We start from the raw sequence: 17,690 nt of genomic DNA on the forward strand, positions 1-17,690 counted from the left end.
ATGCACGAACCGACGGCCTCTCTCTAACAAGCCATAGCTTCATGTGTGCAGCCCAACAAATGCTGTTGAAGTGTTGTTTGTTGTCGTTGTTGTTGTTGTTGTTGTTGCAACAGTTGTTGCTGTTGCTGTGAGTTGCGCAGTGCAACAACAACAACAGCAACAGCAACAACAAATAATTCAATTTCAATGTAGAAGCAATTTTGCTGCTCTTGCAGTTGTAGTTGCAATTGCAGTTGCAGTTGCAGTTGCAGCTATTGTTGTTGTTGTTGCTGTTGTTGTTGCCACTCACTTACATAGTTGTCGAGTTGTTGAAAAAACTTTTCTTTCCACTTTTCTAGTTATACTTTTTTTTTTCACATTCGCAATTGGCTTCAAATTGGCTGCTCGTCGAATTAGTTGTGAAATGTGTTTGTGTGTGTGTGGGTGGAGCGAGGAGTGGGGGGCGCAGCCTTGTGCTAGATTTGAATTGAGGGGGCGACACAGTTGCCAATCCACCTACACACAAATCTAATTATATGCTGTTATCTAAGCGGGCTCCACAAAGTAGGCAACAGAAATTGCAAGCGGAGCCCTTTGAATAATGCAGCGTGTGTTGGCAAAGGGGGTGGAGGGGGAAGGGAGGGGAACAAGCTGAAATTGTTGCTTACTTTGGCAGCACTAGATTCAGTTTGTTTTGGCTTTCGTCTCCGTTTTCACTATTCAATTAATTCCTCGCGGTCTTTATATGAAAACCAAACCACAAGCTGGCCTACAAATTTGTGGTTTCCAGGCATAACCAAATTGGCAAAAAGTTAGTGTATATGTGTGTGCGGTGTGCCGTTTGGTTTACCCTAAGTGCGGTTTTGGGCTTTGGCTTTTTCTATGTGGGTCACTGCAGCAGCTGTTGGGCAGCGAGTCGGCCCTGTTGCCAAATCACGTGACTATTTTGAAACAATTGTGGGGCAAACGATACGAATGTGGGGCGAGTGTGTCGATTAGCCAAATTGAAAATGACAGAGCGCTGGAAAAAGTGCAACAACAAAAAAAAAAAAAAAAAAAAACGAAGCCCAATCTGGAACACCAGCGGCTTATGAAGCTGAAGATGTTGCCAGTCCAGCGTTGAGAATTGGGTCAGCTGGCTCAGTACTTAGCGGCAGCGGAGGGTAAGGTACAGATTAATAGGGAGATGGGAACAAATCAAAGTGCACCAATCGAGGGTGGTCGACTTTGAGTTACCTTGTAATAGACCTAAACTGCGAGAGACTTGCATCACTCCTGATATAACTTCTTATATGTGCATGTAACTTGAGAGCCTCTTTGCTTGACATGAGCTCTTAAGTTTTTACAATTTCACTGATTTTCACAAACCCCACGCCCAAATCAATCGATTTCTGGGAAACTGAGTCGAGCGTTTATCATAGAAGAGCCCATATGCAACATCTAGCTGTTAAAATGTTCAGAGAAGGCTACATGGAAGTAATTATATATTTTCTGGTAGCTCATTAGGAATATATATATTGTATGATATCTGATATCTTGTGAGCGTTTCAACTCTTTCTCAATGTGTACAGGGCATAGAAAGAGGTGGAATAAAAGCGGCATACCAACTGGTGCCACTCGGCGTATGAGTAATTTTGTGCTAAGCGGCTTATGCGCTGTGCAATCGAGAATCCGATATGCGATTTATATTTGGTTAACTGCACATCCAATAAACTGTGAGCAATAGCCAACGTATTGGGTGGCTTGCGATGGGTGGGTGGGTGTTCTGACTGGCAATATGTAAATATTGGCTCGGTAAAATCGAAATCGTCAAAAATGTTCATAAACGTCCCATGAAAAAAGTTTCAGTGCTGCTGCAAATATTTAGACCAACTAACAGCCAACATGCCAGCGAGAAAGAAAAACAGTGGGGCAGGCAGTGGGCGTGGACGGGGCTGCCACAGAGAGAGAGAGAGAGAGAGAGGGAGAGGGAGAGGACAGTGACTAGAGGATATGCCAATGTTGGCAATGACCAGCGACAGTTTGCTGTCCGTTAAAAATCACAGCGTATAAATAATGAAAGTCGATTTTAACTTTGAACAGTTGGTGGCTTCTATGGGACGTGGGCGTGGCTGTGGGGTAAGTCCACAAAATGCGGCAACTTGAGCTCAGCGAATTAGTTGTTTGATTTACGTTTTATATAATGCTTTAATGTGTCCTTTAGCTGGACTCGATGGCATTGAAGTCGTCCCTTTATTAACTTTGCTTTGGTTTTTGCAATTTCCCTCAATTTCCACGAGATTGCATTTTCTCTTTTGCTTTACACTTCATCATATTGACAGCTTTGTGGAATTTGTATTCTCTGTTCATAAAATGAAAAGTGAACAGAATCAAAAAATAAGCTGTTGAGATTTTTTGATATTTATCTAGTTTTACATGGCGAACAGAGTATTTTGCAGTCGGTTACAGTTGCTAACAAAGTATTTATTTGTTTTTCATATATTTTGGCACATTTACTCGACATAAGCCGCATTTTATTAGCCTAGGCTGTTATTTTGGCCACATGCATAAATATATGGAATATGAATTAATTATTAATTAATTATGGAATATTAATTAATATGCGGTCTAAGAATTCGTCTATCTAAATCGCTATCATAATTGGCCATAAAACTTGACCAACAACTTTTCGCCTGATTAATTTCGGTTAGCCAACAACAACAGGATGAAGAACGCCTGCAGCTGTTTTAAAAATGCAGGCAGCACAAAAGTTTTGAACAAGGATCCGACAAGGGATGTGGAACAGGATACTGTGGCACTGTCAACACTTACAGCCAAAGTTGACATTCATTAGAGCAAAAGTTGTACTTGGCAAGTACAATAACAACAACCAGCAGGAGATGGCAACGGGTAGGGGTAGGTGGATGGCTAAATATTGTAACAGCTGAGACAAAAGCTGGCGGACAGCATCCTGTTGCAGCTCCTGCTGCATGTCCTGCTGCATCCTTTTGCCCCTGACAATAGCAACAGGCGCTGAATTAGCAGCCAGCCAAAGCGGAAGCTCTGCAGTCCTGTCTAGTGTTAGCTCTGTGCCGCATTCCCTCCTCCTCTCACCATCCTGTTCATCTCCTTGCCTCATTGCAGCTTGCTTCTTGTTGGTCCTGTGTCCACTTCTTTCGTCTTTTGCCTCATCAAAAACTCTTTGAAATGAGTTTTTATTAGTTTTGCTCGCTGCCGTTTTTTGCTGCTCGTCCGTCACTCATTGTTGCTGCCTGCACGTGTGTGTGTGCGTGTGTGTGTGCGTGTTAATTAAATTTCAAATGCACAAAAGATGCAATGACACGACCCCATCCCCCATCCTCCCCCGCCATTCCACCCGCTTAGCTCGTAACTTAGCTCAGTAACTGAGCTCCGCGTTCGGAATTTATAAGATTTCATTTCCATTTTTTTTCTTTATTTCTGTTGCCATATCCACTTTCAGTCTCGTGGCTTTAATTGCATCTAAATGCCAAACATGTGTGTAAATGAAAATGTTTTTTCTATTTGTGCTGCACTTTAAAGCACTCGGGGCGCACGCTGAGCGCCAAGAAATTGTCGGATGAGCGCCAAGTTTGGCAGCAAAATGTTTGCTGGCTTTGCTTTGTTATGGTTTTAATTAAGTTTTTAACTGGCGCCAGGGAGCCAACAAAAAATGCACCACAAAACTAAACACTAGACTGGTCTGAGGGGGCGGGGGGATGGGTAAAACAGCAGGAATCCTCGGCTGCAGACCGGACCGGCAATAACGGACAGACGACGGCGTTATAATTTACATGAACGAATGAACGCCAGAGTTTTGCACACGGAGGCAGCTTTCGGTTTCGCTTGGCTGCTGTTCCAGCTCTTGCGCCAGCTTCTGCTGCTTCTGCTGCTGACGGCTAAATTGATTAATGTGCCTTCTAAATGGCGCCAGGCGGTTTAGCTAGAAGGCAAGTTGGTTTGCAGCTTGTGAAAAGAGGGGGGTGGCGGATCTGTTATGGCCTAGAAACTGTGCAACAACTGCAACAGTTCGAAAATTGTTGCGCCAAAGTGTCAAGTGCAGTTGTCTCTGGGATGTAACGCATATGCACAACGTTCAGCTGAGCGAGAGTGAGAGAGAGAGAGAGCGCGCGAGAAAGCTATTAGCCTGGCAAAATTCTTGATATCCTGCCTTTGTTAATAGGCTACAAAATAATTAACAGCTTTTGTGTCCGCATTGTAACAATTTTCGCCTGGAAATGTGATTTGTAAACCTCATAAATTTTGTCTCATCGCCTCGTTGAAAATTCATAATGCGAAAGTGAGTTGGGTTAATGTCTTGGCGCACCGAATGATGGGCGAGGGGTGAGGGTTGGGGAGCACAAAATAAACACAAAGAAGAGTAAAAACTGTGAGACTTGACTGACGAGCAAATTCTCTATAGTCTAGAGCTAAACTACGGGTAAAGGCTGGGCATTGCAAGGCTGTCCAGAGGCAAGGATTATGCATTTAAACGAATTACAAAAGTAGATACAGTCAGCGCTGACTATGAAGTTATCAAGAGCTGATTCTAATTGGCAGATATTTGTGATTTCACAAATGGCCTTTTTAAAATTCTATGTAATTATGTAAGCGCAGCTCTGGGTAGATAAGTTCTCTAAATGAGTTAGTTTTTATTGCTAATGCAGGTTCACATATGCGAGCGGTCACTGTACCAATGTGAACAGAGTCTTCAAACATCTTGAAGTGAGTTTTGGCAGTTAATAGACTAAGAATGTAAAGTACTAGCGTATTAAAAAGTAAGATTAGAGCCGTTGTCTCTCTGTTTCATAGTTCAAATCTTAAGTGCATGTCACATAAACAACTTTTTAATGGGTTTTTCAGGAAAATTTTCTAAGTAATTTGTAAGCTAACGCAATGAGTACATTTGAAAGTTTCACAACACTGTATAAGAGTGCTTTTAACGTAATTAAAAGTCAATTTACAAAAAGCAAATTCAAAATATCACCAAACGCACTCATCAACCTTCTCGATTTGCTTTCAAGGGCAACCGGAGTTGGTTTTTTGGCTGGCAAAATGTTTGCAAATGCCCTTAAAAACCAACAATGAACCAACAAATTGGCAACTCTCAACCCGTTGACAGGCTTATCTGCTCTCTCATGCCGTATTCCTTTCGCATCCTTGCCATTTTCGTTTCGTTTCGTTTCGTTTCATTTTGCTGCCATCCATAATTCATGCCAAGTGTTTGTGTATACCACAACAACAACAACAACAATAACAATAACAACTGGGGCCAATGTCAGCTTAACAATATAATAGAAGCTGGCTGCCATTACAAGCTGGCAGCCACGCCCCCAACCATAGAGCACCGCCCATGGCTACGCTTTATGCGATTTGAAATGGTTGGCAATAAATGTAAATTGTCGTAACGCGCTGTTACGTTTTAAGCTATTACGTAGCGACGTATACGCAATTTTTTCGTAACGCGGAATTTTTGCAATTTGCAATTTTGTGCTTTAAATCAACAGTCGTTGGCAAAGGGATTGGGGAAGGGGTGGTCGGTCCTGGCCTGGGATCAGACAGAGTTTAAAAGCGTGACATTTGTTTGGTTTTCATTTCAATATCGCCGCATCAAAGGCTGCCATGGCAATGCAGCGCACCAGTTCTGACATTCTATTAGCCTCACAAAGAGCTGAAGAGATGCAACAAAAAATAAAAAAAAAAAAACGAAAAGGAAGGAAAGGCATTCGAAAAGTCCAAGGGGCCAAGGGGACAAGGGAACCAAACAGTTGCAGCTGTCGGAATGGCAATGTTAAAATTGAAATATGGCACGAATTGCAGTGATGCACTAAGACCTAGACCAAACCCTAAACATTCTACCCGTAAGCAAATAAACCGACCCCTGACACTCTTCTTTCCCCAACAACCGACAGACACACGACGTGCAACTATTTAATAAACATCAGGAGCCCCAGAGTCGGGATCGCAAGCGTTGCGGAAGCGAATGAGGCAGCTACAAATCGAGGCAACTTTGATGTTTCGCTCGAGTGCATTTAATAAGTCCACGCAAGTGAGGCGTTTGCGGAAGCAACCAGGGTAATGTGTGAAGAGTAGGGAGAGTCGGAGAGTGAAGGGGAAATAGAGATTGAGAGCAACTAAATGCTTGACAAGCAGTCAGGCATCTGTTTATCTGAGGGCAAAGGTGTTGCCCGAGGGGGTCAGCAGCTGTGCTCTGTTGTGCCAAAAGCTCAACTCATTACGACTAAACGGCACTAATGAAAATGTGTTCTAGGACCTGGACACCCTTAAATATGAAACGTGTTATAGTACATGCGTGGAAAATGGTTGAAAATGAAATTTTTGGTAACTTTCTTAGCGGGAATACGTTTTAAAAAGCAGGCAGGGGTTGCGGTTGACCCTGCTTTGGAAATTCTCGTCTCCCGTCAAGTGTATTACTCTTCCCGTTTCAAGCAAAAGATTTTTGAACATTTTCAGCACTTGTTATAATTCACACACACACACACATAAAATTAAAATGCCAATCCCCATTATTAGCTCCAAGCACATGCACACATGCATACACATATGTAAATGCCGACAGAGCCGAGGCAATGGCAATGGTAGATCCCAAATCCTGCCAATTGTGGTTGCATTTAGCAACGCTTGGGGCAGGGACGTGGCTTTCGCTTGGGGCAGCATGGCTTCTTCCTCGGTTTGCAGCATCTCTTTGGCTTGCGTTTGCATGTGGGCCTTGGCTTACAGCACACCTTCGGCTTGCACCTGGGCTTTGGACGCGGGCAGGGCTTGGGGCAACATCGCCGCCTCGGTTTCGGCTTACAGCAAGCCTCAAGGTTTTCAGGCTCGGCGCATTCCACGCAACAAACGGCGCTGCAGCTGGCAACGGTGTCGTCAATCGTATACACTAACATGGGATGCTGTGGGGGCGTGGCCAATGCATTCTTCAATTAAGTTGAGAAAAAGACTTTGTCCAAAGCATCGCCCTCCACTTACCGAATTGAAATTACACGCATCGATTTGCGCCAAGCCAGCGTCGAGTTTGCTGTCGCCGGGCGGCAATAGGGATTCCTCCGAAACGGTTTCCTCAGAGGAATATACACTCATTTCTCAAGAATTTCTCGTTCACACGTTTGTTTTCTTTTTATCAAAAACTTACTAAAGATTTAAAAAAAGCATATAAAAAAAAGATCGGAACTGAAAAACAAGTATATTCGTTTCGAAGTGTGTAAAGCAACTGAACATTTTCGTATTGCTCGCCATGAGCTATAAAATTGCCGCCTCCTGCGATCACATTTTCAACTATTAAGTAATACCTGAGCTATTCTGTGCAAAGGTTTTAAGGAACGTCAAAATGTCACGAAGGTTCCCAGACCCATCATTGCTTGGCCTCTTGATCAATTTGACATCTTAATCTTGCAACATTATTTTACCTTAAGGTATCCTCAAAATATCCCACCCTCAAAACACGAATAAAACTCAACAGATTTTCATAGGGTTTTTTTTCTATTGTTTTGGTCTCTTAATTAATTTTGCATTTAAATCTGATCTGATCTCATAACTCGGTCAAAACCCAAGCGATTTTCAAACAGTTTGGTTTTTTGTTCATGGTTTACCCTCTAGATTCATCTGGCATTTAAATCTGAACACATATTTTTTGGTCGAAATTCATGTCCAACTCTTATCCCAAGATTCGTATATAGACATGGGTCAAAACTTCCAAACTCCATAACTCGGTCAAAACCCAAGCGATTTTCAAAAAGTTTGGTTTTACGTTCATGGCTTACCCTTTAGAATCATCTGGCATTTGAATCTGAACACATATTTTTTTGTCGAAATTCATGTCAAAATCTTATCCCAAGATTCGTATATAGACATGGGTCAAAACTTCCAAACTCCATAACTCGGTCAAAACCCAAGCGATTGTCAAAAAGGTTGGGTTTTTGATCATGGTTTACCCTCTAGATTCATCTGGCATTTAAACCTGAACACATATTTTTTGGTCGAAATTCATGTCAAAATCTTATCCCAAGATTCGTATATAGACATGGGTCAAAACTTCCAAACTCCATAACTCGGTCAAAACTTTCAAACTCCACAACTCGGTCAAAACCCAAGCGATTTTCAAAAAAATTGGTTTTTTGTTCATGGTTTACCCTCTAGATTCATCTGGCATTTAAATCTGAACACATATTTTTTAGTCGAAATTCATGTCAAAATCTTATCCCAATTTTCGTATATAGACATGGGTCAAAACTTCCCACCTCCATAACTCGGTCAAAACCCAAGCGATTTTCATAAAGTTTGGTGTTTTTATCATGGTTTACCCTCTAGATTCATCTGGCACTTAAACCTGAACACATATTTTTTAGTCGAAATTCATGTCAAAATCTTATCCCAAGATTCGTATATAGACATGGGTCAAAACTTCCAAACTCCATAACTCGGTCAAAACTTCCAAACTCCATAACTCGGTCAAAACCCAAGCGATTTTCAAAAAAATTGGTTTTTTGTTCATGGTTTACCCTCTAGATTCATCTGGCATTTAAATCTGAACACATATTTTTTAGTCGAAATTCATGTCAAAATCTTATCCCAATTTTTGTATATAGACATGGGTCAAAACTTCCAAACTCCATAACTCGGTCAAAACCCAAGCGATTTTCATAAAGTTTGGTTTTTTGTTCATCGTTTACCCTCTAGATTCATCTGGCATTTAAACCTGAACACATATTTTTTGGTCGAAATTCATGTCAAAATCTTATCCCAAGATTCGTATATAGACATGGGTCAAAACTTCGCACCTCCATAACTCGGTCAAAACCCTAGCGATTTTCATAAAGTTTGGTGTTTTTATCATGGTTTACCCTCTAGATTCATCTGGCACTTAAACCTGAACACATATTTTTTAGTCGAAATTCATGTCAAAATCTTATCCCAAGATTCGTATATAGACATGGGTCAAAACTTCCAAACTCCATAACTCGGTCAAAACCCAAGCGATTTTCATAAAGTTTGGTATTTTGTTCATCGTTTACCCTCTAGATTCATCTGGCATTTAAACCTGAACACATATTTTTTAGTCGAAATTCATGTCAAAATCTTATCCCAAGATTCGTATATAGACATGGGTCAAAACTTCCAAACTCCATAACTCGGTCAAAACCCAAGCGATTTTCATAAAGTTTGGTTTTTTGTTCATCGTTTACCCTCTAGATTCATCTGGCATTTAAACCTGAACACATATTTTTTGGTCGAAATTCATGTCAAAATCTTATCCCAAGATTCGTATATAGACATGGGTCAAAACTTCCAAACTCCATAACTCGGTCAAAACTTTCAAACTCCATAACTCGGTCAAAACCCAAGCGATTTTCAAAAAGTTTGGTTTTTTGTTCATGGCCTACCCTTAAGAATCATCTGGCATTTAAATCTGAACACAAATTTTTTGGTCGAAATTCATGTCAAAATCTTATCCCAAGATTCGTATATAGACATGGGTCAAAACTTCCCACCTCCATAACTCGGTCAAAACCCAAGCGATTTTCATAAAGTTTGGTGTTTTTATCATGGTTTACCCTCTAGATTCATCTGGCACTTAAACCTGAACACATATTTTTTAGTCGAAATTCATGTCAAAATCTTATCCCAAGATTCGTATATAGACATGGGTCAAAACTTCCAAACTCCATAACTCGGTCAAAACTTCCAAACTCCATAACTCGGTCAAAACCCAAGCGATTTTCAAAAAAATTGGTTTTTTGTTAATGGTTTACCCTCTAGATTCATCTGGCATTTAAATCTGAACACATATTTTTTAGTCGAAATTCATGTCAAAATCTTATCCCAAGATTCGTATATAGACATGGGTCAAAACTTCGCACCTCCATAACTCGGTCAAAACCCAAGCGATTTTCATAAAGTTTGGTGTTTTGATCATGGTTTACCCTCTAGATTCATCTGGCATTTAAACCTGAACACATATTTTTTGGTCGAAATTCATGTCAAAATCTTATCCCAAGATTCGTATATAGACATGGGTCAAAACTTCCAACTCCATAACTCGGTCAAAACTTTCAAACTCCATAACTCGGTCAAAACCCAAACGATTTTCAAAAAGTTTGGTTTTTTGTTCATGGTTTACCCTCTAGATTCATCTGGCATTTAAATCTGAACACATATTTTTTGGTCGAAATTCATGTCAAAATCTTATCCCAAGATTTGTATATAGACATGGGTCAAAACTTCCCACCTCCATAACTCGGTCAAAACCCAAGCGATTTTCATAAAGTTTGGTGTTTTGATCATGGTTTACCCTCTATATTCATCTGGCATTTAAACCTGAACACATATTTTTTAGTCGAAATTCATGTCAAAATCTTATCCCAAGATTCGTATATAGACATGGGTCAAAACTTCCAAACTCCATAACTCGGTCAAAACCCAAGCGATTTTCAAAAAGTCTGGTTTTTTGTTCATGGCTTACCCTTTAGAATCATCTGGCATTTAAATCTGAACACATATTTTTTGGTCAAAATTCCCACCTCCATAACTCGGTCAAAACCCAAGCGAATTTCAAAAAGTTTACTGCCATAGCTCACTTTTTACTCACTTTTTAAAGGATTTTGTTCGATTTCCTCGATTATTGAACCGCAATGCGAAACTCTTTGATATCGCTGTTAAATTAAGAGCTACTTCAGAACTGTTTATATTCATAACCCTCCGATAGAAGTTCTAAATTTCCATAAATCGTTACATAATTTATGTGCTTGGTCAGACTGTTGTTTTCTACACCTTTTGCGGGCACTGCAGGCGAGTTTATTTGGACTTTTGAGTAAATAAGAAAATACGAAGGCATGCGGCAAGTCTTTGTTAAGGTTGGTAAACAAAAATGCCAGCCAAAATGCCAGGCAGAGCTCAGTGTGGATGCTGGAATTGGCTAAGCGCCAGCTGCTTGTAGCAGGACGGATGGCTGCGCGAGAGGGGAGGCAAACTAGATACGGAATGGGCGGGGCGGAGGATATAAAGGTAGGCAACAATAAGTAAAAACCAAAAACTATTTGCACTCAGAGGCAGCAAACGGAGTCGAGGCTGTGTGGCACAAGCAGGCCATCGATTCCGCCAAGTTTTAGCTGTTGTTGTAGTTGTTGTTGTTCTTGCAGCCGATGTTGCCTTGTGCCAGTTACCAGACTTTTGTTATTGTTGTTGTTGTTGTTGTTGTTGTTGGTGTGCAAATAGTAGGACGCTTGGCATTATATTTACAAGTTGTGAATTGTTGTCATCTGCCTCAGTTGCTGCTGCATGTGGGCTGCTGCCAATCTTTGCCAATCTCTTGGCCCGCTTTTCATTACCAATAGCAATGGCTCTCTACAGCCAGCCCACTGTGATAATACACTCTCCCCCAAAACAGTCAAACATCAATCAGTCTGTATTATGCAAATATTGTGCTTGAATGTTGCAACAAAAGCGCAAGGAAATGCATAATGTAGAGAGTGGAGAGAGAGAGGGAGAGAGAATTAATAAGACAACAAAAAGAGTTACACTTGGAGAAAAAGCTGATAAATAGGAACTGAGAAATGTAGTCAACATCTGCCCAAGCTTTAAGATGCTTAAACTAAGAACAAAACTTGTCTTGTGGGACTTTCACTTGAACTTAGCCCAAGACTTTTGCTCCTAATTGTTCTAACATAGATATAGTTAATTGTAAGTTCGATACGTTCTAGTTTCTCTCAGTGTACGCTCTCTGTTCCGCTGTCAGCTGCCAATAGTTTGACTCGGCTTGGCAAGGACTCGGTGCTCCTTGCTGGAATTAAACGATAACGAGTTTTGGCTTTCGTCGCCTGCACTGAAGGATGCAGCAAGAACAAAATGAAACCGACTTAAAAAGAAACCAAGCAGCAGCCAACTTTTTTTTTTTTATTTATGCGTATTGTTGCATGAATGCCAAAAAAAATGTGCTAGGGGGGGGAAGCTACCGTGATGTGTGGCAGCTGTTGTTGCAATATCTTAACCTTAAAGCCGCACGCTGTGCTTGCAACTAAATTCGAATTGCAATTTGAATTTCTTGCGCAACAAAGTTTTTGGCTGCCGTGCAAGAAATTTCGTTTTGGATTTCAACTTTGAGCTGACAATAAACAAAGCCAAATCAAAAAACTTGCGACTAATAGTTGTTAGGTGCAACGGGGGCTGCCTGGAAGGGTGTGGCCGAAGGGGATTGATGTTGCAGCTAGCAGTTTGTTTAGCTGCGTGCAACACTTTTGTCGGAAAACTTTGTCCAAGCTGTTTCTTTTCTTTATTTTTTTTCTTAATACCCTAGCAGAGGGCTTCATCGTTTTGTTGAAGAAGCAGACAATTGCGAGTGTAAAATGTATCTGTCTCTCGCTATAAACCCTTTCGACTTTCTCGTTTTTGTAGATGCCATAATGAAACACGGCATAGCTGCATACTTTTTCTGCAGGCGAAGTTAGATAGTTTGGAAAAGAATATCATGCAATATCTCCAATTAAAAGCTTTATTTGTCTTCCATTATCTCAGCATATATTCTATGTTGCGCTATAATCTGGCATAAATTTAATTGGAGCAATTTTCAGAGTGTTTACATGGGAAAGGGTATTTAATCTTCGGCAACCGGTAGCTATCTCTTGCTGCTTGCTTTCTGTTATTTCTAAGGCAGCGAAACAAAATAAAAGCTTGCAAATTACTTAACAACAACTGCAACAACAAAGGCAACGGGACGTTAATTGCAAAACAATTTGCAATGCATTAAAAGTTAAATTCGCGTCTTTAAAGTTGAACGCTTTTAACAATTTGCCTAATAACTGAATAATATGCTGGCTCAGCGGCTCACTGGCTGAAAAGGCTTTTAAAAGCGTGCCAAAAAGTTTCCGCTTCACAAAACTCTTAAGAGTCAGGACACCAGCAAGCGATAGCTGCCCCCAAATCGTGCTATACGACTTTTAGCGATTCATGCTGCAAGTTATTTGGCTTGGCGCTTGAACACTTTAATTGGGTTGGCGCATAGTTTCCAGGCAATTGTTGTTGCTGTTGCCGGTTGTAATCAAATATGCACAAACAACAGCCACAACAGTCTAATACACACACTGATGGGGGCATGCAAACAAGACGCAGGCATGCGTAATTAAATTTACATGAATTGATATTGAATACAACAGCAGACATGAGACGCACACACTCACTGCATTGTAGCATGTAATTATACTTGGTCTGTTCTCAAGAAATGTCTTTGCTGCCTTTGCTCAGGCGGTGTCGCGAATTTCTATTGCCTACTTTTGGGCGCCGCTTGGGAAATACGCCGGAATATGCCTCTGCCTGTGTCGCTGGCAGTCGCACATTGACAACAAACAAGTAAAAGTGCGCCAGTTAAGAGTGCGCCACTAAGAGTTACCCTTTAGACAGCTCCAACTTGATGTAATGGGGGAAAAACAACACGCTGCAAGCTGCTTACTTTGTGCTGCGACGGCATTGCTTCTGCTCTCTGCTCTACATGCAAAAACTACAATCTTTAATGAATAGCTATCGATATTTATCGATTGTGGTGGAAAGTGCAGTTATCGATCATCATGGAACATCTTTACTTTAGAAATTTCTTAATACAGGTTTGTGAGCCAAGTTCACATTGACTGAGACTGGAAATCGATAACTATCGGTAATAGGAAATTTACTATCGATTATGGGAAAATTATCCTTATGTTAAACCATATTAATTAGCTACAGGGTATAACAAGGCAAAACAAATGTAACGCTTATGACACATGTGACTCACAAAATACGCACAAACACAAACAAACAAACACACACACACACACATGTACACACAACACAATACACACACAAAGATACGCACACACTCTCTCTTTCTCGCGCCTGACTCAACAAAAGTTCATTTGGGCATGGAAAAACTTTGTTGGCATTGTCTCCGTTTCGTTTCGTTTCGTTTGTTCTGCGACTATTCTGTTTCCCGCACTTTTACACAAATTGGCTTTTACACATGAAGGGCTCCTTCAAATGAATGTCTAATTTTCACAGTTCGCGCTTTTCCAGTTCATAATAATTAAAATTACGCGCCGGCTACAATTTATATGACATTGCCTGTTGTTGTTGTTGTTGTTGTTAGTCATGTTATATGCATTATTTATCACAGTTGTTTTTCCTGTTGTTGTTGTTGCTGTTGTTGGCCAAAAGTTTGCCCTTGTAACTTGGCGCTGACTTTGCTGCCAACTTGTTTGGCATTCATCAGGTTTTACTTCTATTTTTGGCCTGACATCTTCATAGAACATTGTCTGTCTCTCACTCTCTCTCTCTCTCTCTCTGTCTCTCTCCCTCTCTCTCTGTTGCTTTCGCTGTTGCTGCCATATTTGGCTGGATGATAATTGCACTGATGGCCTCTTTTTTGCTGGCCATAATGAGCCTGAACGTTTGACCAAGCATGAATTATTACTCAAAATTGCAGCTGAAAATTATTTTTAATGCACAACGAGAAAATGTAAGAGGCAGGCAGGCAGAGAGGGGGCTAAGAGTTAAGTTTTGATTAAAAAAGTTAAATGCTATATGGGGAAAAAAAAGTTTTGTTTAACTAACAGCAACCATGGCAATTGCAATGCCAGTAAATACCCTGTAAAATAGAGCTAGTCAACAACACAAAAAGGAACTCTTCAGAAAATCGCTGCCTTTAAATGCTGACGAGTAGTTTCTCTGTAAATTATTGACTGATTACCTTCTACAATTGTAAATTATAATTCTGTGAAAGGAATGTATGACATTTTTTAATTTAAGTTAATTCTCAGCAATATCGGATTACTATTTATTCATAGAGTTTGCACACGAAGCACTTTTTGAAAGTTAGGCTTTTTGGTAACACATTTTTTGGCCTGGCACAGCTGCCGTATGTTCGAATTGCTATTCAACCCGTCAGCCCCTTTGTTACTGCCCTGCTTTAAGCAGGGTATCTCTGGCACTCATATGCTGTCAGCAATTTTGAAGTGTTGCTGTTTGCTGTAATTGTTGGCACTCTTATTAATGTCAACACTTTGTGCTTCTATCTGTTTGCACAAAGGCTGACTGTCTTACTGCTCCACCAGTACAGCTCTTCCCCTCTCACTCTCGTCTCCCACTCGCTGTTGCCGTTTGTAAACACAATGCGATTAATTTGTTTTCATTAGGCATTCGACTTGCCTGTTGCCTGCCGCGCCGCCTCTTATTGGCCGCCCACTCAGTGATGCGTGTGCTTAACTCTTAATTTGGCTTTAAGCTGTAGCCCACGCTGAGCGCACACACAATACACATTTCTGACATGCACTACAGCTGCCAACACGTTTAGGTTTTATTTTTAATTGGGCCTCCTCGCAAACAGTCAAGGTGACACAGCTCAAAGGTGACACAAGGCCAAGGCCACAATCAGCGGCCGCCAGACAAATCTCTCTGCTCAACTTTTGGCATCATTTCGTTTTCTGGCAGATTTCAGCCTTGGATTAGTGGCCATTGACCACAAAGACCGTTGGGAGCGTTTTGAACTTTATTGAGTGGGTCCGCAAGCTGATCAGCATGCATGTAAAACACAACCAGAAAGAGGAAGGGGCGGTAGGGGGAGGCAGTGCTGTGTTAACAAGCTGCAACTGGCCTAAACAACCAGCTGAGAGTTAACTTATGCGCTTGGGTCCACTGCATAAAAGTTGCCCAAAAGCATTTTCTTGTCAGCCTCAAAGTTTTTATGTGTGTTCTGTGTGTTGTTTGTGTGTGTGTGTTGTTTGTGTGTGTGTGTGTGTGTGTGTGTGTGCCTGTGCGTGTGTTGTGTGCGTGTGCAAAGCCATGGACCAGCCTTAGCCTTGGCCCAAAGCAGCGCGCTCTGTTAGAGCGCTGTTAATGCACTGTTAACGGTCTGTTAATGTGCGAACCACGTGCTAAACCAGCTTGTCGCGGAGTCTGCGCAGTTGCTGCTGCTGCCAAGAACTGTTCCCAGTATCTGTTGAGGTCGTAGCACGCTGCGTATGATTGATAAACCAAAATAAATATTTAGCCAGACTCGCAATGCATAAACGACAACAACAACAACAACAACAACAACAACAACAACAACAACAGTTGCTGCTCTCGATAGCTGTGCAAATGTTTTCGCATTTCGATTTGGATTTTGTGTTTATATATATATAAATACATTTTATTTTTAGTTTAAGTCGTTGCTGGTCTATAGCCTCGCAGCGGGCGGGAATAACATCTGTGATACACACGCACACACGCAAGCAAATACTGACAGCATTGACCTTGAGCTGGCTGTGAACTGTTCAAGATGAGCCTCAGTTCTGGCGAGTGTGTGCGTGTGTGTGTGTTCAAGTTTGTGGCTATGTGGTTTATGCAACACTCACCTTAGCTGCCAGAATACTTGAAGGCGGGGCCAGAGGGTCATTCAAGAACCTTGAAAAATATCACCCAAAAAGTGGGTAACAAATGCAACGCCTATTTATAACCTGACCCTTAAGAGGAAAACTCCTTGGCACTGATTCTTATGCTATCTTATTCAATGTTATCCTTTTATTTTTAACAGCAAACTGCTGATGATATTTACTTGGGATAAATTTCGTCTGAGCCATCAATTTTATTTGTGTTTTTTTTTTAGCAGGCTGTAATGCGAGCATGTGTGTTTTCCTAGGCTTAGGTTTACATTGAGTGAATATTGATTGCATGTATTTAAACTAGACCATTTTGTGGCGCGACCTCAGATACACGTTCGGAAAGCATAGACTGTGTTTATCAGTGTGTGTGTGTGTGTGTGTGTGTGTGTGTGTGTGTGAAAGTTGTTAGACTCGAACACGTGTCGGCCTTCTATAACAGCTTTTTCTTCGAGCCTCTTCATTTAGACTCTGCCTTTTTGTATTCTCTTCTGTCACATGCTTCTAAGTTCCACCCTAGCTTTGAGCTACTTCAAGCTCCTTCTACTAAGCTTTTTAAACGCATTCTTCTAGCTCTTTGTTAAGTCTCCTTTTCGTCTTTTTCATCTAATACTCACCTTAATATAGCATCTGCTTCTGGCCTTAGCTTCTTTTAAGCACCAGTTACTTTATCCTACTTCAAGTCCTTGTTTTTAGCCCTTTCGAACCATTTTTTTCATCACTTTCTTCTACAGTTCTGCAGTTGTTCCAGCCGCTTTTTCAAGCTGGGTCGCTCTCCAAGTTCTTTCTTCTAGCCTCGCTTGTTCCCCCTCTCTGGCCTCTGCGTGTAACCTTAGCTTGTTTTTAGCCCCCGCTTTTCTGACTCTTTCCCTCACATTCCCACACATAATCCTCTGCAGGCAACAGCGACAGTCAGTCAGCTGTCAATTAAATTTACACAGCGCACACACAGGACACAGGACACAGGAAAGAGGACTCGGGACATTGAGCGCTGCCAGTGCTGACTGTGGTTGCATTCATTGAATTGCAATTAAGTTGTTGGTGCTGCCTAGCCACGCCCCACACTCTGCCTGCTCCGCACCCCTGTCCTTGCCTGCTTGTTAGCCATTGTTTCGTGTTGGATTTGCAGCTGTCAAAGTGACAAACATCGCCTGCTGCTTGGCTTGGTGTCAGTACCTCCACAACTCGTGCCGCCCAGTTGCACACTTATTATGCCATTTGTGCGGCCAGCATAGCCGCCCCCGCATTACCCCCAGTCGCCCCTCAAAGCCTTGTCACGTGTCAGGTGGCGCTTTGTGTTTTGAGGAGTTGCAAGGA

The 17,690-nt window shown here is 41.4% G+C and overlaps 2 protein-coding genes across 6 annotated transcripts in view; one reads left to right on the plus strand and one right to left on the minus strand.

Annotated features, from left to right (window-relative positions):
• LOC26531154 (uncharacterized) overlaps positions 1-17,690 on the plus strand; it is a 151,289-nt gene that overhangs the window by 36,375 nt on the left and 97,224 nt on the right. The gene's annotated exons all lie outside the window — the stretch shown is intronic.
• Positions 6,434-7,197, minus strand: LOC6623785 (Male-specific transcript 77F). Of its 2 annotated transcripts, none has more exons than XM_002046255.4 (2): positions 6,967-7,197; positions 6,434-6,914 (listed from the first exon to the last, which is right to left on the minus strand). In XM_002046255.4, exons 1-2 carry the CDS (start codon positions 7,075-7,077, stop codon positions 6,609-6,611), a joined length of 417 nt encoding a protein of 138 aa, XP_002046291.1. In that variant the 5' UTR covers positions 7,078-7,197; the 3' UTR covers positions 6,434-6,608. The 2 variants fall into 2 exon arrangements, with proteins under 2 accessions (XP_002046291.1, XP_015030990.1); XM_015175504.3 differs by having other exon boundaries at positions 6,434-6,890; positions 6,967-7,196.

Source organism: Drosophila virilis, chromosome 3 (genome assembly GCF_030788295.1).
Source record: "Drosophila virilis strain 15010-1051.87 chromosome 3, Dvir_AGI_RSII-ME, whole genome shotgun sequence".
Taxonomy (NCBI): Eukaryota; Metazoa; Arthropoda; class Insecta; order Diptera; family Drosophilidae; genus Drosophila; species Drosophila virilis.